Source organism: Serinus canaria, chromosome 1 (assembly GCF_022539315.1).
Source record: "Serinus canaria isolate serCan28SL12 chromosome 1, serCan2020, whole genome shotgun sequence".
Classification (NCBI taxonomy): Eukaryota; Metazoa; Chordata; class Aves; order Passeriformes; family Fringillidae; genus Serinus; species Serinus canaria.
Window position 1 is genome coordinate 16,230,515 of NC_066313.1, and position 25,354 is coordinate 16,255,868.

The following is a 25,354-nucleotide window of genomic DNA, read 5'->3' on the forward strand; positions in this document are numbered from 1 at the left end:
GCTTTTTTTTTTGGATAGGAAGTTCATGTACCCATGGGCATCCAGTTTTTATTTGTAAATCCAATGTATAATGCTTGCTTTTGTCAATTCCTCCAATTTCCTTCAGAAATTTTCCTTTAGAAATTTGTGAGGCTTAGGAAGGATGATACTTGATTGTGTTGTAGAACACTGCTAGGCACTGTGAGGATGACTCCTTAAATGAACGATGATATTCTCTAATAATTGATATTTTTTCTCCAAAAGTATTCTTTAAAGAACACCCTATTTAATTTTGAATGCCTCTTTTAAAAAACTAATAAAAATATTGTTTCCATATTATCCCAAAGAACGAGGCAAAAACCTACAAAGAATTTGAAGAATGGAATTGGAAGTGTTGTCTTCTTTTACTAATTAAGCATCCCGTCTCTAAGTATTTCAGATGTGAATAAAACACTGTTATTGCCAACACTGAGCATCTCTTGCTTAATATAGAACAGTTTCAGCATAAAGCCCCCATCCCCCCCAATTATACATTTCATGTCTTTTTTTCCTTTCATCTAGGGAATCCTAATTTCAGAAATGGAACAAATTAAAATGCTCTTTTTCAGGTAATATTCTAAATTATTACAGGAACAATCTACACGTGGACTATATTTATCTACACGTGGACTATATTTATCTTCATAGTGTCGTGAACTTTGGTACTGTTTGTGATATGTGGGCTTTAGGGATCACAAAGTTTCTTGTTAACACTTGGGAAACACTGCTTTGATAAAGAAATGGATTGAAGAAGGACTGAATCATCAGTACAAAGGTATGTAATAGAAGTGGCAGAAAGTATAACGGATGGAAACATCCACTTTTCTATATCTTTCCCATATTTTTTAAAGCAAAGATTTTTTTCATTGAAAATACCCAAATATTTTCTAAATACTTTGTAAAGTTTAGCAAAGAAGCCTCCCGAATTCCCTCCTCCTCCTTGAAATGTTTAGACTTAAGATTTGTATGGTGTTCATCTTCTCTCACTTCCATTTCAAAGTCTCACCTCCATTTTCAATCCCCTTACTGCTAGTTGGACCATCCTCTAGGCAGGGACAGAGCTCTCAGCAAGGACAAATACTACAAAAATTAAACAACCCTTACATTTTTCTTGTCCCGGCAGAAAATAGATATGAAAGGAAAAGGTGTCTTTTCAGAGGCATCTTTAACGCTAGGAAATAGCTAAGCACTGTTGTGCTTTCGGGAGCGCTGCTTAGGCAGCTCTCTGGGAAGCACCAGCACAGCGCGGCCTCAGTGCCGAACGAAGGCAGACGGCAGAAATCCCAACTATCCCCGAGCAACACGAGTCCAGTTCCAGAAGCTCTGGGAGAGGCACTCTCAGGAATCCATTCCCGCACCTTCCATTGACAAAACGCAGGAAATTAGCTGCAGATTCATGTTTTTTGCCTCTTAGGGGGACAAGCTCTGAATGCAAGGCAGGGGAGTGCGAGAGGGTGTGAGGGTGCGACTATCAGAGTAATGCCACCATTCAAGGATGAATGACTCCTGTGTGTGGGTGCCTAGCAAGTTTAACAAGTACCCGTTTTTTCTCTGAGCACCGCCAGCCTACGAAGGCCAAGGCTCATATTTCGAAAGAACCCCTCTGTCAGAGCGCAGCCTCGCTGCGGCAGCGCTGAGGTGGCACAGCGAGCAAGGGGCAGCCGCCATGTCGGCCGGCAGGGGGCGGGGCCCTGCGCGGCGCACGCGCACGCGCTCGGCTCGCGCAGGCCCGGCCTCGCGCCGGCGCCTTCTCTCTGCCCTGCCACGTACGGGCGGCGGCCGTGCCCGGGGCTGGACGAGGGGGGGGGCTGCACCGGCGGGACGGCGGAGAAGCCACAGTAAGAGAGCCGAGGCTGTTCCCGGGAGCAGCCACGAGTGGAAGCGGCGGGAAGGAGGGAGAGAGGGGCAGATTTGGGTTTGGGGTGAGCCGACCGCCCCCTCCTCCCGGCCCCATCGTTCCCCGGTGCCGGGGGCGACGCGGCCCCTGGTGGAGGGGCCGGGAGACCCCTCGCGTCCCCCCGGCCGCGGCTGAGGGAGGCGGAAAGCGCCCGCGGCCTCCTGGGCCCGGGGAGCGGGAGATCCCGGGATCCCTGCCTCTGCACGGCCGGGTGTTTCCCGGGTCACCCAGCCGCTTTCCTTTGGGAGCCATCAGAGCTGCCGGCTCCTCACTGCCAGGCAGGGATTGGCTGTGATTTCTGTTCCCCTTTGGGCCGGGCCTGCCCGAATGGGAACTGGAGAAAACCGAAAAGAGCTTTTCTCCGTTCTGCTCCCTCGCGTCACCCCCCCGCCTGTCTTGGGATTGGGAAAACTCGTGGCTCTCTCTCGGGTGGCTTTTGGGAGGCACTCCTGTTTGCTCGTGTTTCTGTCAGCGTCACTCTAATCCTGAATCCTGTTTTGATCAGAAAAAAAAAAAAAAAAGCACGAGTGTCTGTCCTTCCCTTGCCTGGGCAAGGCTGTTTTTCTCTGCTGCTGCGCAAAAAAGGTAGTGAAATGCAACGTGGTCATGAGATGCTGGTTTTAGAGGGGATCCTGAAGTGACTGGCCTAGATTGGGCAATCCCTATGCACATGCACCACCTAGATTAATGCATGATGTGAATGGAAAGTGAGCCGGAGGAGGAGGAAAAGTCTGTACCTGCAAAATGCAAGTGGTACACCAGGAAGGTTAGAAAGATGTCAGTGTGATTCTTATGGAAAACAGTCTGTAGTCTGAAAGATGGAGACATAAATGTTTTTTGGTTGGTTGGTCCCCGCCCCAGGAAAGTAGACACTGATTTTGTTTTTAGTGTGCATTCGGGATGTGTTATCTGTAGAACTCTCTAAGTGGAGTTATCCATTCAGCTGTGTCACAGTGAGGGAAAAAGCTTTAGTGCTGTGTAATTCAGCAGTTTGAGTATTTCACATCGTTTTCTGTAACAGTTGCAAGCAACTGCAGTGTTTAGAATCTGTGTGTCGCCCTGATTTTCTAGGATTTTCTAAGCCTTCTGATGTTTACCTCCTTGTGGAGAACTTTATCGCACACTGTCTGGAGATAACACATTGTTTTGCATTCCTTTATGGAGGAGGAGAGACTTCATGGACTGTTAGTTTGTCCAGTGGCATTGGGGAGGTGGCACTGTCACCCTCCAATCCACTGTCACTTTTGGAAAACTATAAATGTTGGAGTCAGAAAATAAACTTCCCTTTTGTTCTTCACCTTGGAGCAGCGGTGTGCGTCTGGTTCTTTCGTGTTCGCTAGCGACATCTGTGTCTTGAAATCTGGACACCTTCAAGCAGAATGGAGAGCTGCTAGACCAAAAAAAGTGCATTTATTTTCCTGCTACCTTTTCGTAGTCAGTGATGGACAGCAGGTTTCTGTGGGTAATGTGGTTAAATAAGGCATTACAGTAGTTCCTTTCCTTGCACAAAGAAATGAACAATACATTTGATCTTTTGAAAGACAACAGGAGTTCAGCTGTGTCCACCAAAATATGTGTATGTTTAGGACTTAGAGATGAGGTTCAGTTCTTACTGTTAACAGTTCCTGAGTAGCATATATAGTAAAGCTGAAGAAGCAAAACCAGTGCCCAGATCCAACACTTAAACAAGGAGAGGGGTTAGCTAAATTAACTCTTTGGTTTAAGCACTCTTAGATGCATTATCTGTATTTGTCCAGTGCAGTAAACTTACCTGGAGCTGTAGCAGCTCCGGGGTGAAAGGGGTGCTATCTTCATGCCTTACTTATTTCATAAAATGTGAGTGAGGCATCAGAAAAGTAGTCACTTCCTGTTCCCCTGCTTAGTGTGTCACAGCAGTCTCTCACTCAGCAGCACGCACAACCCTTTTTAAAGGGGAGCATTTTGTACCCAGGATGAGGGGAGCAGCTGCCAGCCTTTGAGAACCAGAGAGTGGCTTTGTGTCTTTTCTGGGGTTTGCTTGTTATCTCCCTTCATCCTGTATGTTCCAGTTTGCTTCCATCTGAGATGAAAGAGCAGAGCTGGGAAGCCCAGCTTTATATGAATAAAGGGGAACATACTTTTTTTCTCTGGTTGGGAGCTAATCATCTAAAAATCAGATTATGGATGTTTGAAATTGGCTGGGCATGTGAAAGAGAGGAGTTGCCAGGAGGGTTCAGCCATGGGGGTCAAAAGGGAGGAGCCAAGGGTGTTCCCTATTGGACTGTTCTGGATGCTAAATCATCTCTTGATCTTAGTCCTGGAAAGGAATACATTACTGTTAGGAATTCGTACATGCCATTAGAAAATTAAAAGAAAAATAAATCTTTTATTACAAAATTGGATGTCTTGTTTGAGTTCTCTTTTAGATGAATGCAAATTCTACAATACTCAGAAGTGTAAATCTGATTGCTACATTATGGATAAAGCAAGGGCTTTTTATATTGGGTAAATTCACTAAAATGTTCTAAAGTGAAAGATTGATATGGATTGTGTCATTCTAGGGAAGTGTGACTCTAAATATGTTTATTTTCTGATGCAGCTTCCTGTTCCCTGCCTTGATATTGCATGGCGACTTATCCTCGCTCTGTCCTGAAGTGAGGTGGGAAACCTGTCCAATCATCCAGCATCACTAAGCAGACAAGGTAATGATAAATGTATATTTTTGGAAAGGAGATTGAAGGAAACCTGTGGGTCGATATTGTTTTATTTTTAATGCTTAAATTTAAAAAAAAATCCCAGCAACCAATCAACTTGTGCAAAACCCTATGCTTTTAAATGTAATTTAGAGTTAATTAGTTTGGGTTGATGCAGTCAAGACTCCTATGTTGCAAAAGCTGAATAATGCATTAGTGAGCATTAAACCTCTGAGTTTCATCACAGTGCCTCAGCAGCAAGGTGGCTGTATCAATTGCTGGTCCCTTTTCCTGGCAGTTAGGCTGTATCCACCTACCTCTTCTTACATGTGATGAGGAGAGTGAGTTTTGTTCAATAATTGCTTGTATCTTTTTGGGTTAAACAAAGGGCTTTGCCTGAAATCTTTGCTTTGTATTCAGTTAATTACCAACACCCCCAGAAATTTAATTGTAGTCTAAAGATGGCATTATACTCCATCTTTTTAATGCAAAATATTGTCACTGAAACAGTAGAGTTAAATATATAGAGGTTCATCAAGGAGTGTATTAAAGGCTTTAGCTGAGTGTCCTGTTTCTGGTAGGAGAGAATTTTCAGTGCAGTACTTCAAAAATAGACTGACTATAGCAAAATTCATTTTTCTTATAAGGGACTGTGTTATAACACCCTTAAAGGTAAAAGAAAAATAGCTGCATGTCTCTGAGAGTTCTTCTTGTGCAAGAGAATGAACAGTGTACTTGCGTGCGTGTGGCTCCAGAAATCTTGAGTTGGATATGGGCTGCCTATGTTTTAAGATCTCCAGTAATTGTATTTCAAATGTTAAGATGACTGCTTCTTTACTTGCTCCTCATTCCAGATCTATTGTTTTGGCCCTGTCCAAAACAGTGAAAACAGGAGGGGGACATTTGACTAACTACTTGGATCTCTTTTTGTGGTTTTTTTTCCCCTCTTATTCCTTTTTTGAGTAACTTCACTGTAGTTTCAGATTTTTAAATGTAAAGCCTTAGTGTTTTTAAATGAGAGATGCTTAATACAAAGTGGTAATTTTTAAATTTTCTTAACTAAAACGTTAAAGATATAACAGAAGTATATGCTGTGTGCTGCCAGGACACAAGATGACTTTCTTGCACTTCCTATTTAGTTGGAGCAGTTGTTCACCTCTTAAAATGCTGAGAGTAACAGACTGTTCTGATCATGTGTTGAGCCCAATGAGTAGCTAATGTGTGGTCTATTGAGCTGCTTTTAAAAGTCTAAAATCTTGGTTAAAATATCCCAATCAAAGTTTTCAAAAATTAAAAAATTGTGTATCTTCCTTTCAGGAGAGGAGCCCTCAGTGAGTTCTGATCATGGATGTGATAAAACCAATGTTTAGCTCTGCCCTTATTTGTTCAGAAAAATAATACATGATTCAGGTTGATCCCCTTAGTAAAGCTACCTTAGAGCCTGAAATCTTTAAGACACTTGTTCTGGCAGTCTTTTCTTAAGTGGAAAAAAGCGCCATTTGTTCTTTTTCATAATGGGAGTGGCACGTAAAAGTAATCAAATTAGGTGATAATGTAAAGCTTCAGAACTGTCATCACATAACTTAGGTTATTTTCATCTATTTTCTGAAATGTTCTTAATGTTTTGCTGCTAACAGGTCTGAGGTGATAAGGAATCCACCATGAATGGGCAACTGGACTTAAGTGGGAAGCTGATCATCAAAGCTCAGCTTGGGGAAGATATTAGGAGAATCCCTATTCATAATGAAGATATCACCTATGATGAATTGGTGCTAATGATGCAAAGAGTTTTTAGAGGAAAACTTCTGAGCAATGATGAAGTCACAATAAAATACAAAGATGAAGGTAAGGTTTAATTACTACTGTTGAGGTTTAATTGGCTGCTTTTGCTCTGATATGGTTTATCAATGGATAGAAACTTTGACATTCACCTTTTAGAATTGTCCAGAGTCATGGGCAACTGCAAGTGATTCCTTGTGAAATCTTTTTGATCAAACAATAGAAGCTGTATTTGATTATCTAGTGTTATGCTGTATTAACAGGATTTCCTCGATTTCTTTCTGAAATATTTCCTCAGTTTTTCTCTCTGAAAGTGCACTTTTTGCTGTTGCAAGAAGTTGATTGCAGGTTTCCCTTCTGTTCATCGATTCAATAATTTTCTTTGAGTTTTCAGTGGTTTTGAAGGTGTAAAGAGAATAAACATGTATGACCTAACACAAGTTCTTATAAGACTGAAAACTTGGTCTATGTGGTAGTAATTCTTGATTATTTTTGTCCATCAGTAAAGATTAGAAAAATATTTTTAACTTGAAATAATGCATTAAAAGTTATCTTTCCTCTCTGGGACCATTTGAATCTGTTGCACATTGGTTGTTCCAAAGAAAATATTTATTGATCATTAGTGTTAAAACAAACATAACCTTAAGCACTTCCACAGAATGAGGAGCGCGCCATTTGAGATGCATAGAGGTAGAAAGTTGTGATTGGAGGCTTTTCCTCTTTGAATGTCAATGGGGCATGGATAAGTTACTTAATTTGGGACAGAGGGATGGTGTTCATAAAATGAAACTTGAAATGAAGTGATAAAATCCAAAGTCTCCTAAAGACTGATGATTATGCTGTTGCACAGTAAAAAGCGCCATGTTACTGAAGTATTCTGGTTCATCTCTCTTTATAGCCCTAGGAAACTTTAGTGCTGCCTGTGCTGCCTAAAATGTCAACTTCTGTTCATATACCTAAGCAATAAAATTTCACTTTTTTAAGGTTCATGAAGTTTTTGAGATGCTACTTACCAAAATTGTAAGTAGTGTACATTTTGGGTCTTGACCAATATTTTGGGTTTTGATCTCTAGTGAGAGGGAGCTCAGTGGATTTGTTGTTTTGTTTTCCCTCTTACTACATTTTTTTTCTTTCTGAAATGAGAAAGGTGAAAGGAGATGGAATGCTTTTTCATTAGATTAAATCAAGTCAGTTACTTCGGGTTTTTTGCATTCTTATCTGTGCTTTAAGTATGGTCATTTGGGGGTTTTGGTGTATACTATGTTTTATTCAAAGTAAGATAATGATGTATGATAGAGACAGTAATTACAGTTTCATTCTTTGGTTGTCTTTCACAGTCTAGAGACTTTCTGCTTTCACTTTTAGTTTTCTTCGTCTCAGAATTGTATTTGGTCTGCGTGGCCAGGTTTTGGTAGTGAGGAGGCTACAGGGGAGGCCAAAGCCAGGCACCTCCAGGAGAGACATGCCACTAGCCAAGGCTAAATCAGTCAGACATAGGGGTAATTACTCTGTGGTAACATATTTAAAAGAGGAAAACAAAACTTATGGCACAGATACAGTTTTGGCTAGAGAAGAGAGGAGCAAGAATGTGAGAGAGGAATAGCTCTGCAGACACCAAGGTCAGTGGAGAAGGAGGGGCAGGAAGTGCTCCAGGCAGCTGAGCAGAGATTCCCCTGCAGCCCATGGTGCTGACCATAGTAAGGCAGAATGTGCTCATGGAGGTCCATGAAAGTGCAGCCTGTGGAGGAGCCTTACCCCAGAGCAGCTGGATGCCTGAGAAGAGACTGTGACCTGTGGGAGGCCTGTGCTGAAACAGGTTCCTGGCAGGACCCATAGAGAGAGGAGCCCATGCTCAGGCAGGTTTCCTGGTAGGACTTGTGACCCTGTGGGGGACCCATGCTGGAGCAGGCTGTTCTTGAAGGACTGCACCCAATTGAAAAGTGACCCACTCTGGAGCAGTTCCTGGAGAACTGTTGCCAGGAGGATGCGCTCACATTGGACAAGTTCGTGGAGGACTCTCCCATGGAAGGGACCCCAGGCTGGAGCAGAGGAAGGACTCCTCTGCCTCAGCTGTGACAGAAGCCATAACCTTCATTCCCTTTGCCTCTGCACCACTAGGGTAGGAAGAGATAGAGCTGGAAAGGAAGGAGGGGTTGAAAGGTGAATTATCCTGCTTTGATTTTGACTGGTAATAAATTCAGTTAATCTCCCCAAGTTGAGTCTTTTTGCCCATGAGGGTAATTGATTTGTGATCTCTCCCTTTTATTATCTTGTATCTTGTCCTTTGTCTTCTGTCCTGGTCACTCGTGGAGGGAAGTGATGGACTGCGCTTGGTGGGATGCCCTTGGCATCCAACCAGGGTAACCCACCAGATAGAATGTACTACTATTCCACTGTGATTTCAGTGTGTGTTATGCTAGCTGATCATCACTGCTGTAAACTGATGGGGTAACTGATCATCACTATTGTAAACAAATTGATGTTCTTGCTATCAGAATTGTGAGGGACCAAGGAAAAGGTTAACAAGGCTTCAGTTAGCTTGTCATATGAAAGCTGTTACATCTTTAACTTCCTTTCAGCTAAGCTAAGATTCTTCTTTAAATCTATTTCAGTCATTAGATGTGTTGGAATATATACATTTTAGCAATTTCTGTTTTGTTATTTATCCCTGCAGATCTGCAGGAATGCTTGTCTGGAACTGTTATGAGGAGATACTTTAAACTGGTCTAACGATGTCCACTACTTCCGTAACCTCCATCTATGTCTTCTCTGAATTCATACGCACAGTCTTTCAGTGTTCAAAGAATGTTTCATCTACCCCTCCATATTCCTACATTGTATTTAGGTTATGTGGTGCTTTTATTAATTACCAGAGGAAAGAAGCCTCAGGTTGAATGCTGCTTTGTGAAGTCAAGTTTTATATTCAAGCTTTCAAACTCCTGAGCTAAGGAAATTGCTCTGCTTGATGTGAAACAATTTTCGTGCGCTATTTAAAGTTCTTGAACACACATAATGCAATGTCAGCTAAAAGACCTCAACCCCAAACAAACTAGTGAGGACTGTCAGCAGTGAATTTGTATGAATCAAAGAGTAAAATTGCATCATAAACACACCATGTAACTGAGTTACACATGCTAAAGGGCCCTATGGAGCCAATAACAGGAATTTTACTTTTTTTTAAGTTATGCTTGAATTTAAAACAGGGTGTAATTTGAAATTGGCCTTTTTGCTCTTGTTCTTCATTACCTTGTAAAAGAAAATTGTTTACTCATACTGCATGTATTCAAGCTGCTGTGCTAGTCAGTAATCTCTCAGCCTTTGGTAAATTTACTAGAGTGAAGGAAAACTACATTTTGATGTAGTGTGTTTTTTTGATTGTGTAGGGTTTTGTGGTTTGTTTTTGTTTTTTCAAAAATGGACTAAATGAGAAATAAAAGGGTGGATAAGCCTAATAGATAATGAAGCTTAGTAGATGAGGAAACAGCTGGCAGGGCTAAGGAATGATTCAGATTTCTAATGTCATGAATACATCATGGTGATGCAGCATTAATGTTGAAATACCTTGCATCCCAGTGGTTAGTTTAAGGGAGTCACTAGTTTATAGAAAGAAAAAAGTTAGAATTGGCATAGCAGAGAATGTGGTACATGGGAAATTGTAGAGAGGGAAAGCGGTGTCCCTTGTAAAAATAAGAAAGATAAATTTGTAAAATAACAAGATTAGAAAGAAAAATAAAGGAAAGTCTGTTTATTTTTAACAGAAAATAATTAACATTGTGTAATTCTATCTGTGTCTTGGTAACAGGAATTAAACTTCATTGGCATTCCTTAAGATGGGGAAGTTTTTTGCTATGTCTAATATACTTAAATTGTCAGAAACTTCTATGGCTTGATGTATACCTTATGAATCCTAGCTTATACTCGGATAATAATTTGATGGCTGCCAATAGGAATCATAGAAGTGACTTTATGCATCTAACAAGATTCTGTAAGATTCTGTACTGAGTACTTCTCAGCCTTTTTTTTCTGCTGAGCAATTTTCTATTTTAAATTGTTATTATTCTTAATGCCTTCAACCTAAAGGTTAAAGTAGGTGAGGGAGAATTAGAATGGAATGATCCCAGTTCTTTTGGGTGACATTAATCCATGTAATCATTTCTCTGTGCAGGATAGACTGTTTGGAGCAGGCATCTTTGTTCAGGCAGTGAATCTGACTGTTGACTGGTATGACAGAAGAGCATCAAAGGATGGTTTGTCAATGTTGTGGAAAGGGAGTTGCGGTGTGAGCATTGTGACCATTGAGTGCAATGTGGCCATTGAATGTGAGCAATTTGGAGTAGGAGCAGATGGCAGCAGCCAGAAATTGCAGTTTGAGAAGCTGAGCATGAGCTTTGGCCAGGAGGGCAGTGTGTCACTGGAACAGGCTGCCTGGTGGGGTTTGGAGCCCTTGCTTCTGGAGACTTTCCAGTCTCAGAGAATTCATGACTGATGCTGCTATCAACAGATGTCTTTTGAGATTGTGAAAGTGAAAACAGAACATAAAAAAAATCTTGGGAGGCAGCACTATTTCTTTCAGGAAAACGCGAAAATTATTTTATATGCCATCACTTTATTAGTGTTTGTAATTTCATTTTGTTAGAAAGCACCTTCTTTGAAGACTGACAGGGACTGTGAGGTGTTATTAACAGTACTTAAGAAAGCCTTCGTTTGCAGAGGTGTAGCTTGTAGTCAGGGATGACAAAATTAGAATATGTAGTTCTTGAAATTCTGAGCTGTTTTCTACTTGATATAATATGTTTTATTACTATTCATACTGAAGCATTAATTTCTTTGAAAATTTTAACAGTAACTTAGATACAGTTGCCCATGACACCAATGTGTAAGGAATTTATAAATACTCAGAATTTTTAGGCAGTAATCTGTAATGAAAAACATGTTTCTGTGTCTGTCCACAGTGCCCCCCCCTTGCTACAGTGTTTTGTGGAGGAGTCTTGGCAGCCTGGAGTTGGCTTTATTTCAAGATGTCTGGCATTTATCTAAACACTTGCTTTTCAAGGTGAAACTTTGCTAGGTTTCACCTCAGTTATGAAACTGCTCAGGCCGGAAGCGTTCCTGCTGTCCCTTGTGCCAGTACACGTTTTCCTGATAATGTGCTCTCACTCTTTCCTTTGCACTGCTTAGCTTGGGTTCATTTAAGCTATGAATAATCTGTTGAACATGTTAAACACCAGAAAATCTGTCCTGCCATAGGCAATAGTCTTGTTTTAGTTGTGATTTTGTTGAGTAAGCAAAGATGTTAACGTAGCTTTCCTTGACTCAAAAATCTTGAGAGACCAGACTTATGGGAACTTGATATCTCTTCTGAGGATTAATATGATAAAAGGTATCAGTGCTTTGTGCATAGCCCTTTGTATCTTAAGAATAAATGATCCCATTCAGTTCTAATATAGTTTCTGGGACAGATGGCAATGTGCAAATTCACTAGGATCCTCTGACATGTGACATGGAAGAAATCCATGCCTAACAGTTGTGACTTTGTGTTAAAGTCCTGTTTGAGGGAAGTTTTCTTCTGACTATTTTGGCGTCTTCATGTCTTCATACTTATTTGTGTGTTAAAGCTGAGAGAGATCTTCACTATTCACTTCTACTTATGAACTTTGTTTTTCAGCAAGGGAATGATAATAGTCTTGCAACTTATGTTCTGAATATATATTTGAGGATGTGTTCTAGACATTTGAAATTTTATTCTGGTTTTTAAAAATCGGATTGGGTTTGGCTTGTGCCATTTATCTGACTCTTGGCTGTTCATGAACAGCACAGTTCTGGAGCCACTTGGTGTAGGCATTTCACTTATAACTGGTATCATAATTTGTCCTGGTGTTGGACGTGATGAACTCTTAACTTTAATATTTCATCCTGTATGTAAACATAAAGGAATGATGAACTATATGGAACATCAAAGGGCTAATGTCAGAAGACTCCCTTTTGGAGCCATTCATGCTTCTGTCTTACCTTCTGTGCACAATTTCTCTGCACTCTTATTCTTGTGCTAAAATAATAAACATTTTTTCTAGTGAATTCGTAATCAAATAGGAAAGTTATTTTTGAGTAATGAAAGAACACTTCTGTCCTGATGCGAAGCTCAGTAGTCATAGGCTGTGATTTTAATGTAACTTTTTCTTGTTCTTTTCAGATGGAGATCTTATAACAATTTTTGATAGCTCAGATCTCTCCTTTGCAATTCAATGCAGTAGGATACTTAAGCTGACATTGTTTGGTAAGTATAGAATACTGTGTTTTTCTATTTCTTTTAAATAATATTTATTACTATTCGGGCAGTGGACTTCACTGAGAGTTACAAAATACTTTGTCACCTCAGAAGGTGAAGAAAATGCGATCAGTAAGTTGGCACTGCTGAGTTAATACATAATACCTGTTTTCTTGATGTTTTTCATGAGACTTCCAAACTTATTGGAAATAGAAACTACTGCTTTTTTACACTTGCTCAAAGTGTAAAAAGCATGAAAGTGTTTGGCATATGTGCATATACATGTGATCAGTGGTTCTTTCTTCCTTAGTGCCCTTTTCCATGTTCTCTTCCACTCTAGCGTTTTTGTGGGGTTTTCTTCATAGGTGCACGAGAATTCGAAGCTGACATCACACAGTGGTACACTGCTCCAAACTAGCGTTAGTTGCTTGGAGTTGAATAGATGTTTACCTTTATCCTTTAGCCTTTGGGCAAAAGTTCTTAATTTTCAAACTACCATAGGTAACTTAGCATGTAGTTCCAAGCCTTGAACTTGGACACTGACCTTATTTATGAATTGTAGTAGTGTTGTGTAGACTGCATTAGTTCTCAAGGGACACTTTCCAGAACCACTGCATCATTCAGGGTATATTCAGGGAAATGAGTAAACAATGCAGACACTTACTGTGGGCTTTGATACTTTTTAACTTTTTCTGAACTGAGATTATATTGAAGGAGCAGTAAGCTCTAGAATGAGCTCAGTCTGTGTGGACTAAACTTTGTCACTTCAGACTCAGCAAAGGATGATGATGCTACAAGCAAGTAAAAGTTGGAATTTTTTGGTTGTCTTAAACTGGATGTTACTACAGTCTAAAGTTTATCTAATTGCTGTTTTGCAGTGAATGGCCAACCAAGACCCCTAGAATCTAACCAGGTGAAGTACCTGCGCCGAGAGCTGATAGAACTTCGCAATAAAGTCAATCGTTTACTGGACTGTTTAGAACCGCCAGCGGAACCAGGGCTGTCCACTAATCTGCCTGAGAGTGGTAGGCAGCCTGGCAAAGAGTTGTTTGCTTTGATTTGCAGAGTGGTGTGCTGTTTAACAAAGTGAAATATGGATAATTTTTAATTGTTGCTTGATGGCCCAGAACTTAAATTTTAATGCTTTAGTTATTTCAGAGACAGAGTTTTTGTTCAGTGTATCTGGAGAAAAGCCCTTAACTTATTAGGAATGAAACTTCAGAATCCGAGGTTTTGTTGCAATGTACGAAAACACTGTAACTAACACCTGTGAACTCCAGCAATGTCTTTTGAGGGCTTTTAGCCAAATTAATGGTTCGTTGTTGCTGAAGAGTTCTTGCTTGCAGTTGAGTAGTCCCTCTGCTTACTTTGGGCTAGCTCTGGTGCTTATCTTGTGTTGCTAAGCAAGTTTGATTCACTAAAACACTAAGAAGTGAATTCAGCAAAAATTATATCCACTTTTTTTGCCAGGTTAGGAAATTGAATCTACACATTTTGCGCTCAGACCAGCATCAGAGCTGTCTCAGGGTAAGCAGCACAAGGGTGCAGGTAGGGGTGGGAAAGGATTTTTGCGGGAGGGCAAAATGGGAAAGAAAGTCTTATTCTCACAGTTTGAGGTATTGATCTCCTAGCTTCAGGCAGTTGTACTGCAAATATTGTATCTCTCTGTGCTTAACTACAGAGTTTAGGTAAGCTGGACATAGAAAATAATGACACAAAGCCATGAAGTACTGTGTTCTGAGTAAAGAGGTGAACCGATAACATCAGCCTACCTTTTAGGAAATGTTGCTTTTGTATTTGCACTTGGAAATTTTACTGCTTTTGTTGCTTAAAAAAAAATCCCAGCCCTGTTCCTACAATACAAGTAATCAGTAATTTCAGTGGAATACAGTGGATTCTGGTTACAAACTATTTGGAAGGAGGTTAGAGTGATGATCTAAAACTAAACAAAACTAGCCAGTCTGTATCTCTCTGTAGTTGTTTGCTTTTAACAGAAAATTTATCACCATTAGGTAAGGCATTTCTGAGCAATTCAGCTACATGTATATTGCAAAGATCTCAACTTCACCTGTCAGCTTAGGAAAGATTAGTGGAGGAAGGTAGAGTATAAACCAGAAACTGCAGATGATAAAACACCATAATAAGTTGGAACTATGCTGTATGTTTTCCTAATTTTGGATTCTTTCAAATTCATTCGTTTGTGGCCAATTCATTTGTTTGAAGCAGGAACTTTGTGCCTTTGAATTTCAGAACTCATGATGTATGATATTGATAGTCCACAGTGTTAGCGTATCTTTAAGTAACTGTGAAAGAAACCCAAGCTTTGTGATCCATCCCAGTTTGAGATCTATCAGTGATTCTTCACTGCTATCCTAACATGCACATTCCAGCAGTTAAATTTATAAAGCCCCCCCAGATGTGCGGTGTTGCGATTGCTACAGTGCAGTGTGTGTGTGTGTGTGTGTGCGTGCGTGCGCGCTGGTGTTTCAGTTCTGGAGAGCTGGTAACCGGGCGTTTTGCTTTGTAGATGCTGTAGATGGTAGGGACGAAAAGCCTGCTGCTGCTGACGCTAATGTTAAGCCATCCACTCAAGTTATAGCAGCGAGCATGTCTGCATTCGATCCGCTAAAGAACCAGGATGAAATCAGCAAGAATGTCATGTCAGCCTTTGGCTTGACAGATGATCAGGTGTCAGGTAAGGATGTGGCTGGTGAAAAGGAAAGCTAAACCTGTTCATAATCAATTGCTCCAGTTCTGATTTGTCACAAAGCATTTGTATGTTGGATGTATTAAGCCATGTTCTGTGTTCACTATGTCTTTTTAGAATTCTAAAACTTGCTATGTTAAGGTGTTGTGTCTGTGTGCTAACTTTTGTATACAAATTATTGAAATTCTGCTGTTGATTTTTAGCATTGTGTTTTAGCTTGGAGTACAAAATGTCTTCATTTTTTTAAAATTTGTATTACTTAAAGCTATTGTGTGGACTAACTTAACTGGTATCTGCCAGTTATAGTAGAACTCACTGCTCTCTGCTTTAAGGTTTGATCTTGCAGTTCATGTTCTTGGCTTGTGCTTCTGCTGTTTGGATCATTTAGAATGTGTTGCATGATCCCACCTTTTCTTTGTTTCATTTTAGAAGTAAATAGAATCAACATTTTCACTGTTTACAGAAAGGAATAACATAGTTGTCTGAATTATATTTATTTTTGAAGAGCTGAAGGACTGCTGGCCTATTTAGTAATAGAATGCTAAGCATATGAAAACTGACTGTACTAAATGAATGCTGTCAACTTGATACAGGATAACTGAAGCTAGAAAAGCAGTGTAGAATGTGATAAGGAGTGTGATGCAGAACTTAGGGAAGTGATTTTACACAGAACCTGTGCAGCCCTGGCAAAGTTTAGTGGTTCACTGAAACGTGAGAATGGAACTGCTGTTAGCTAACAGGATTTGCTGTGTGCTTTCATCTCTAGAGCAAGTGAGTTTATGATGTGTGAAGTAATGATACAGATGAGCAAACCAGTAGGAACTGGAGATTGTTCCTCCAGTATGCCAGCCATGGCAAAAGTGGGGAGTAAAAGTAATAGATGTGCACTGCGTGATTATGACTGTGCAGCATTGAAAGTTGTACCCACAGACAGTGATTGACTTCAATAAGAAGTACAGGTCTGTGGACCAGGCCTATTGTGTGATCTCTTCCTCCTTGGCACATTTTGGGTATTGTCACAGCATGGTTCTTTCACAAACCAGATGGTACTTGAAAACTTGCAGTGGGCTGTCTGAACAAGTAAGCAATAGCAAGTGAGGCATAACTGGCAGAAAATTAGTTATTATTTGAATGAGTGGTTTTGATCAGTGATATTTCAGTATTTGTGTCTCCATAATTCTTCTGAGAGAGGGAAATTACTTGACCGTTCTTTGAATGTACAAAGAACTCCACAGAGGACCATTTAAGCAGGGTATAAGAAATCCCATTTCTAAAGCTGCAATCTTGCAGTTATGTATATAAATGCAAATCAAGTACTAGGCAGATTTAATTAACTGTCCCCTAATAAGGTGAAAACACAATCAGGGACTTGTTGGATGCATATTTTTATTGTGTAAATATAACTACCTTAAAATTGCAGATGTATTGGCAGCAGTTCTAGTACTTGTGCTTAACTTAAAGTATGTATTTGAAAGTAGCATTCATACAGCTGGAAAGATCTAGGTTTAAACTCCCTTGTTTCTAACAAAATATTTTGCATTAAATTGTAGTATATTATATTTGTTCACATATGTGTTTCAGAACTTCTTACTAATGTAGAGAAAACTTGAATTCCCAGTTTCTGTGCTGTCTTTGGGTGTCAGCTGGAATATTTTCAGAATTAGCAGAGCAGACAATTGCTTTTAGACTAAAGCCTGCCAAATCCTGTCTGGGAGTGTGATTTTAACACCTCTTTGGAGGTTTTCTGTTCACATGCTATTTGACTATCAGTGAAACACTTTGTGGCCTGGTCCATGTGTTTCACAGCAAGACACTAATCCATTTTGATAGCTCCATGCAACCTTTTACCTTTCCTCCAGATAAGAAGAAATAGGTAAGTGCATGTTGTGTCCAAACGTGGCAGCTCCTCTGTGTGTGTGTGTGTGTGTGTGTGTGTGTGTGTGTGTGTGCAAGGTTAACACTTGAAGCTGTTGGAAAAATATGCTGTCATGAAGGGTTTTATCTCACAAATGAGTCAGGTTCCTCAGAAGAATGAAATATGAGTGACCTAGAGATAGGTGGAAAATTCCGCCCCCTCTGCCTGCCCCCGCCCCAGTATTTTCAAATGAAAGTTTAGGTGTGCAAATATACACTTAGTTTTAGCGTGGGTATGACACACATGTAAATCTGAAGTGGAAAAAATGTTAAAAACATTGCAAGGGAGGGATCTTGTATTAGAATTTTTTAATTCCAACTTGGTGTTCATTTCACATATATTTTTTCTTGCTCCTCTGCAGGACCACCCAGTGCCCCTGCAGAGGAGCGATCAGGAACGCCAGACAGCATCGCTTCCTCCTCTTCTGCAGCCCATCCCCCTGGGGTCCAGGCACAGCAGCCACCCTACCCCAGCACACAGCCACAGACGGGGCAGGTGGAAGGTAAGCAGGATGCTTTTCTACTGTCCAGGATGTGAAGGATGTTGTCTGATTCTGCCTTGAATTAGCAGACCCAAAGTGGATACCAAACTGCAAATCCATATGTGCTCCTAGGCAGAACAGCTTTTGTCCTTGCTGCCCGTGCTGGTCCCTACAGAAACAGCAGGTGGCGCAGTGGCTCTGTTTGAAAGGGCGGGTGGTGTAACACGAGAGAATTTTCATGGTACTGTTTTCTGCTTGCATCTGTGCTCTTGTCATACACTGTATGTTGTGTCAAGCTTTCACTCAACTCAGTTTGTGGACTTGTCTACTATGTATTAAAACTCTTGTTTACTCACCATTTCTGTTCAACAGACTGGAGCTAGTATTTCATTGCTTCCTTTTTGTGTATGGCTCTGTGCTAGTCAAGTTAAACCCTGTAACCATCTTAAATGCATGGTAGTTCCTTATAACTCCTGAGAGCTCAGCTGGCTCTCCTTTAAAGTTAAGCTCTTAACTCTGGTATTCAGGTTTGTTTGCACTATGCCCTTTAAAAAGTTATTTAACTTCTCAGAATTTATGTATTCTGAGGTTTCCTACATTTGGGCATCATTTCTTCTGGTGCTATTTTCTAAGTGTGCTGAGCCTTCAGACCTTCACACTTCTGGATTAAACTGTCTGTGAAATAACCTGCTTTGTTACTTCTTCCTCCATATGAAGAATAATATAAAATTGTTTCTGTGCTGGTGTAGGCACAAGTGAGTCCCTTTACTGATGCTCACACTAGTGTGAGATAGTGATCACAGTATCCACAGTCACTTGGATTGTCTTGCCTGAGGGGAAAAACTAACATTTTGATCGAGCACAGCATTTGAACAGCTGGTACTTACGTATAATATTTAAAGAGGTATGAATACTGCTGGTTGAAGTGGAGCTTATGAAGCACTTATTTTGCTGCTTTCAGCCTTTTCTTGCTCATTAGTCAAGTGTTACAACATAACAAGAGACATCTTTGTAGCTTAAAGACAGAGCAGTTTGGTGTTTATGTATAAAAGTTACTTCTACAAAAAGGGGCTCCAGGTTCTTCTGTTGGCAACCAGAAAACTTAATGTTCAGAAACCATATTCTCAGCTACTGAACTTGCATTTTGTGAGTGTAATTTTTTTACTTTAGTTTAATACAGTAAGGTAAGAATTTTTAAGTGTTGCAGTTAAACTGGAACTGAAACAAAGAAGTGAAGCACTTAAAAGCACTAGCAACACTAGTTTGGAATCCTGAATGGCTGCTAACACCAGGTAAAGGGAAAAGTATTTGTTTCAGTAAAACTCATCTTACTTGGGGAGAAGATGTTATCTAGGCTCATGTATCAGAGTAGATGTGTGATTTTTCTAAACTTGGGTCAAGGAAAGTATAGTAGCAACAAGTACTAATTATAAAGGGTTTGATTTGTAGTTTTATGTAGTTTTTATTATTGCTACTGCAATCTTTTAAGTATTGATTATATTTTCTTCACTCTGTGGTTCAGTCTTTGGGAAGACATCAGAAGTAACTTTTGTCCTTGTTCATTAGAAATTAGAGATACGTTGCTTATGCTGTGCATGGTATGTATGTGGTAAACAGCAGTCTCTCACCAAAGCTGGTAATGTAAATGCAATGATCAATTTTATTCCAAAGTGTTCAAAGACTTTTCTTTGAAACGTGGAGTAGTTTTCTATACTGAGGTTTGATAGCACCTCAGTCCAGTGGTAATTTAAAGGCTTGTGGTGTCCCCACAGAGCCATTGCCCAGCCAGAACTTTGTATAGGTTTTGATTGGTAGGTTCTCAAGAGGATGGACTCGCATAAATGGCACTGCTGGTGAACAGCAGGTTGTGTTAGAAACTGGTTTAGAAACTGGTTTGAAATTATTAGTTCCCTTCATAAAAAACCCAAAATTCCCCAAGCTCTGCTTCCCCCTACACTTTCCCAGTATTTTGAAGATATAAGTAAACTGGTGATGCCAATCATGTGTCAGTCATTCTGGTGTATTAGGGTTTATTTATTAATGGCTTTCTCTGCCAGTAAATGCTGTGATGATTATGATTGGTTATTAGGTTGTTATGTGTGAATATCAAGTCACCTCACTTCTGTGTGCTGATACTACTGAAGGGCTGCCTCCCTTGAGAAGTTTTCAGCATTCACTAATTTGAATTAAATCAGTCCAGCAAAGATGTTCTAGTAGAGTGCTGTGTCTTGTGGCCTCTGCTTTTCTGTCACTAAGTTCAGTCCTGAGCACACACAAGAAGCAATTATATACAGATGTGGATGCTTTTTAAGTCTTTGCTGAAATACATGTGAAATGTCAGTCCCAGAAGCACTTCATGATCTTCTAAGGAAAAGAATGTTGTGTGAATATGTGTAAATGGTCTGTATTCTGAATCAGACTAAAAGTCTTTTTCAGTGCATGGGAACAATGGTAAATGCTGGCAGACCTTTCACTGCAATAAGCACTGCTAAGTACAAAACCAGACATCAATGCTGTAGCTCATCTAGTTTTCAGAATAAAAATCCAGGGAAAGAAAGACTCTGTGTCTAAGGGCCCAGAGTATCCCTGCCTTTGTTCATGGCTGTAAATTAAGAATGTTTTCTTAAATGGCACGGGAACTCTTGTCTGTTCCTCACTAACACCTCAGCCCTGGAGAAAACAGCAAGCCTTCTCAGAAACCTTTGGTAAAACTCCGTGCTGTTTCTTTGGTATCCCGCTACCTGGGATTTCCAGCAGATGCCAGTGTGGTCTCTCTGTTAGCCTGTGGGGAGCTATCCCAAGATAGGCAGCCTGCTGGTTATTCTTCCAGAACTTCCCCATGTCAAATGAGCTTCAGAAAGAGGACTGAGTTTCTAATTCTTACTTATAAAGCTAACAGGCTTCAAGTCTTTTCAAGCCTTGTGTTTTGCACTCTCATCGTCCCACAATAATTGCACACCAAATAATATTTTAAGTGACTGCATCAGTATAAAGTATTCCAAACACCTTAGTGTGAATATAAAATACTGTTACTTTCAGCTGCAAGTAATACAGATAAAAGAAGAAATAAGGAGTTACTTTAAATCAGTGTGGACAAGGGTCTGTCTGGGAGAACTTGGAGCAGAGTCGAGTTGCTGTTGTCTCTGTGCAGCTCCAAACATAGAGTTTACAGTCTATTTATACAGTCTGCTGATCTTTGCAGAATGAATAATAGTACAGTAACACTTCATAATAGTAAAGTTTCCATGTCTGCTTCAGTTCAGCTAAGCTTTAGTTTTGGCAGATAATTGATTTTGTTCTTTGACTGTGACTTTCTAGATTGAAAAACAGCAGAAGCATAAAGCCTCAACAGGACCCATAGGTTGTGTAAACAAATATTCTGCCTCTTCTGGCCAAGAAATTGAAAACAGTGAATGTAGGAAAAATAAGCATTGACTTGGACTACCAAGCTTAAGAATATATGGTTTTATTTTTGCTTTGGGTGTATACTGCTGGGTTTCTTAAGAAAACTTGGCAATGCTAGGAGATGGATGTCTTATCTGGAAAATGTGGTCAGCATAAATAACGTACCACTTGCTTACAGTACTTGGTTGCAAAAATGGTCTTAAAAAGCTAATCTAAACAGACAATCTGAGGACGTGTTTAACTTTTGAAGTACTTTAATTTACAGTGTAAGTTCTGGAGCAGTTATGAAGATGTTTAAAGATTCCTGGTTTGTTACCCACCAGAGTAGTGCTAACTAAGGTGCATAGATTCTGGCAGTCTCTGAAAATGTGCAATAGTAAGGCTACATAACTCTTTAGATAAACTTCATTTAGTCAGAACAGCATGTTTCAGAAACTAAAATCTGGACTTTGATGTCACTGGGTTTGTTTCTGTGATGTTGAACTGTCAGGGTATCGTTCACTGTAATGCACCAGGGTACTGGGCTTCAACGAAATGCATTTTTAATCCCTAGGTCAGATGTATCAGCAGTACCAGCAGCCTGGTTACCCTGCTCAGCAGCCACAGGCTCAGCCCCAGCAGCAGTACGGCGTGCAGTACCCAGGTAAGAAGCTCTGCAGCAGCAGCTCCTGCAGTGCCCGACCCTGTCAAGCTTCAGTTCCTGACTCTGTGGGGCAGGTCAGGGTGCTGAGCTGCCCAGGTGCCTGTGTTTCTTGTGGGAACTGGCACAATTCAGAAATTGCCAGGAAGAGAGTGCTGTAGCTGTTTAAATTGTTAATATGTAGTCAGAGTTCAGTTCTGCTTGATTGTGACCAAAGGCAGACCTTGTTGCTAATCAGCAGAATACCTTGTTAGAAAGGCAGGCAAAATGAATCACCTGAAAGGTGAGCAGCCTTCAGGATTATATTCTGCAGTCATGGGATTCTAGTAAGTGACTAAACATCCCAATTTAGCTTCCTTAAATATCAAGGATGTCTGAAGATGGCCCCTATTTCTTGCATCTAGAATGATCTCCGTGTCCAAAATTTAGTGGTGCAAACATTGTAGTTGTCATTCAGTAAATCCTTGGCTAATAGACATACTGTAAATCCCAGAGAAACTTTCAAGTGATAGTTTTTCTTTTTTAGTTTTTGGTTTTGCTGATACCTTAAGTAAAGGTGTCAATGGACTTTCAGCAGAAGAATATTTTAGTGCACTAGAGGTGTATGTGCAATGAATTATGAAAAGCTGGCTTTCGTGTATACCCAAAATAAACTTCACTTCAGAACTTTCAGTTCCTTTAGGAGCAGCTGGTATCTATGAATGCATAGTATATGCTAGGAATGATAATCCAGATGAAGTTTAGGGGTGAACCTGTTAGAGTAGATTCTGTAACAAATTGCATTTTGCTTAACAATTTTAGAAAATGATACAAAGCATTTATCATTCCTTGTTTTAAAAAATCCTCCTTAAACTAAACAAAAGACTCCCATTAAGTGACTCAGAGCCAGTGTGACCTTTTCTTGGTGCACAGTGGGAGTGCATCACTTTTTATATAGATGAGAAGATTTGCAGAGCTCACAAAGAAATTTCATGTTTAGCTTGGATAAGAACCCTAGAATACTTGTTGGACTAAAGGTTTGTGCCTCAGACCTTGTTCCTGTGCACTGTGTGAGAGCTCGTTGGTTTGAGTGTCTAAATGGAATCTTGTTCTCTGCAGATTTCTCCCCACATTTGTAATTAGAATACAGAAGCAGATGTACTGAGGTATCATTTCACAAGTAGCAAGCCTGTTGGAAGTAGAAGGTTCTGTCTGACACTTTAGGCTTAAAATCTGAGTGGGGAAACAAAGGAATTGCAATCTGCTTTCTAGACATATCCTACCATCGTAGGATATGTCTAATGATATTTTACCATCAGTAAAATATCATTATTTTATTGATATTCCTGTGAAAACTGTAGTGCAATGTGAATTTTGCTTTCCAACCTGATCAAGTATAAATGAAATGCCACCAGAAACTTACTGGGCCACCTCTGTTTGTCATAACTAAGTTCACAATTAATCTTCAGAAACAGAGTTTGCTTTGAGGACTTCTTGACAGCAGCCTTTGGAGATGTTGAGTCATAGGATCTTTTTGTTTGTGTTGCTTTAGTTCTCATGAGTATTGTCTCCTTTCAAACCCATGTCTCCCCAAGAGCAGGATACCTTCCCACTCTTGTAGATCTACTAGGCAACAGTGGCTTTTTATACATGGGTGTAAAAATGGACCCTTCAGAGGTTTGTCTCATGAGTAAATTTTGATCCCAGTTTCAAGGTGAGTTTACTGCAGTGCATTCTTAACCTTACTCTTTCCATTTAGGGCTGTGCACTTTTAATAATTTGTGTGTCTGGTGTTTAATGCTGACAGGATTCCAGTCACTGGAGAGGTTTCATTGCAAGTAGCTGCAGGTGTGTTGGATAAAAGTAGCTATTTCTTCATGAAAGGACTTTGTTCCATTTTAAAATTTCTGAGAAGAGAAATTCCTTTTGGAAGCTAGTGTTGTACAGAAAAATCAAATTTGGGACATGTGTAAATGGAAGCACTTTTGTGCTAAAGTGTTCTGTTCTCCATAACCTTTTCATAATTAACACTAAGGAACTGAAAACACCTATGATTTCACCAATTATTTTTTTAAATATAAAATCCTGAGAGTATTGTCAAGACAGTTTAATTTGGAGGTTTTATTTGGGAAAAGGATTGAATTTTGCCTCATTTGCCAATGAAGACTTTATTTTTTTGTGTGTGTGAAATTAAGGAAAAGACTACTTGCATTTTTTTTTCTTTATTTCTTGTCAGTCACAGGAAAACTGTTTTATAGTAACTGTTGTCAGTGTGCTGTGCTGCCACGGTGTGCACCAAAACCCCGGCCGTGCGCTTATGTGAAAGGCAGGAAAACTCGCAGTTCACGCTTGGTTTGCCTTTTCTGTGCTTCCTGCATCGTTTTGCGTTTGTCGCTGTGGACATTAGGAACAAAAGGTCTTTCTGCAGGCACCCAGGGCTCCTTAGTGTCTCTCACCCCACCTTGCTCTCTGCCTTTCCAGCAGGCTACAGCCAGCAGCAGCCCCCGCCGCAGCAAGCCCAGCAGTTCCCGGCTTACAGCCAGGCGGCTACCCCGGCACCGGCCGCCGCCTTCCCGGGGCAGGCGCAGCAGCTGCCGGCGCAGCAGCCGCCGCAGTACCCGGCGGGCAGCTTCCCCCCGCAGCCCTACACCACGCAGGCCTCCCAGCCCGCCGCCTACAGCGGCTCCCAGGCGGCCCCGGGCACCTTCCAGCCGCGGCCCGGCTTCAACCCCCCGCCCGGTAGCAGCATGAATCCCCCGCCCAGCGGGCCCAACCCCTACGCCCGCAGCCGTCCCCCTTTCGGGCCGCAAGGTTACACCCAGCCCGGGCCCGGCTACCGCTAAGGAAGTGCCCCGAAGACGGCGACTGACACGTGTGATTCCATCCCGACAGACTCCAGAATTGAGATTCCAGAACTGTAATGAGGCGAAACTATAGCTGTTAATTAAATTCTGCTGGGGGGAGGGAAATTACCAAATCTTTCCTGCTTTAAATTGTATTTGCTTCCTAGTTTAATATGGGGCTGGGTGGTTTTTGGAAAACACTACTTAAATGTCTGTAAAGTGATTGACATTCTAGCTTGCCTTGTCTGAAGGATATGAAGATACTAGTTGGAAGTTTAGCCCACTTATCAGGCTTGTTTTTTCTAATACCATGATGTACTAAATTAGATTAATTCTGGAGGTCAAACTAGATATGATGTATTATAAATTGTAATGTTCACATGGAAAAACTAATAAAAACCCTGCATCTGTTAAATGGCTGATCTTGATTTTAGAAGTTAGGTAATACTGAATGAGACGACTGTGCTAAAACCAGTCTGCATGCTGGGTGCAAAGACCTCGTGGTGAAGAGCAGTGGTGCTGGGGTCTGCAGGAGGAGAGGCAGATTTCTGGGTGTGTAAATGGAGAGGTGCTGGGACTGCAGGTGGCTTTCACAGAGATTTCACAGCAGGGGGTGTTTTTGTGCTGTCTGCTGTCATTAATTGTCAAGTGACTCTTTTACCAAATGGTTAGAAACCAATCCATAAAATTTTATAAGCCTCTTATCAATTTTGCTTTAACAAGGTGGGGGAGAGAATTCGTTTATTACTTGAA

General features: G+C 40.6%; 1 protein-coding gene across 5 annotated transcripts; it reads left to right on the top strand.

The window, feature by feature from the left end:
- The first annotated feature begins 713 nt into the window (after positions 1–713).
- On the top strand, positions 714–25,016 carry TFG (trafficking from ER to golgi regulator). Of its 5 annotated transcripts, none has more exons than XM_030234121.2 (9): positions 714–793; positions 4,494–4,596; positions 6,225–6,432; positions 12,557–12,640; positions 13,510–13,656; positions 15,159–15,326; positions 17,615–17,755; positions 21,693–21,782; positions 24,240–25,016. In XM_030234121.2, the coding sequence occupies exons 3-9, from the start codon at positions 6,249–6,251 to the stop codon at positions 24,599–24,601; spliced, it is 1,176 nt and encodes a 391-aa protein (XP_030089981.2). In that variant the 5' UTR covers positions 714–793; positions 4,494–4,596; positions 6,225–6,248; the 3' UTR covers positions 24,602–25,016. The 5 variants fall into 5 exon arrangements, with proteins under 5 accessions (XP_030089981.2, XP_030089980.2, XP_030089982.2 ...); XM_030234120.2 differs by lacking the exon at positions 714–793 and adding an exon at positions 1,735–1,856; XM_030234122.2 differs by lacking the exon at positions 714–793 and adding an exon at positions 1,735–1,856 and having other exon boundaries at positions 24,243–25,016.
- Positions 25,017–25,354: the final 338 nt, after the last annotated feature.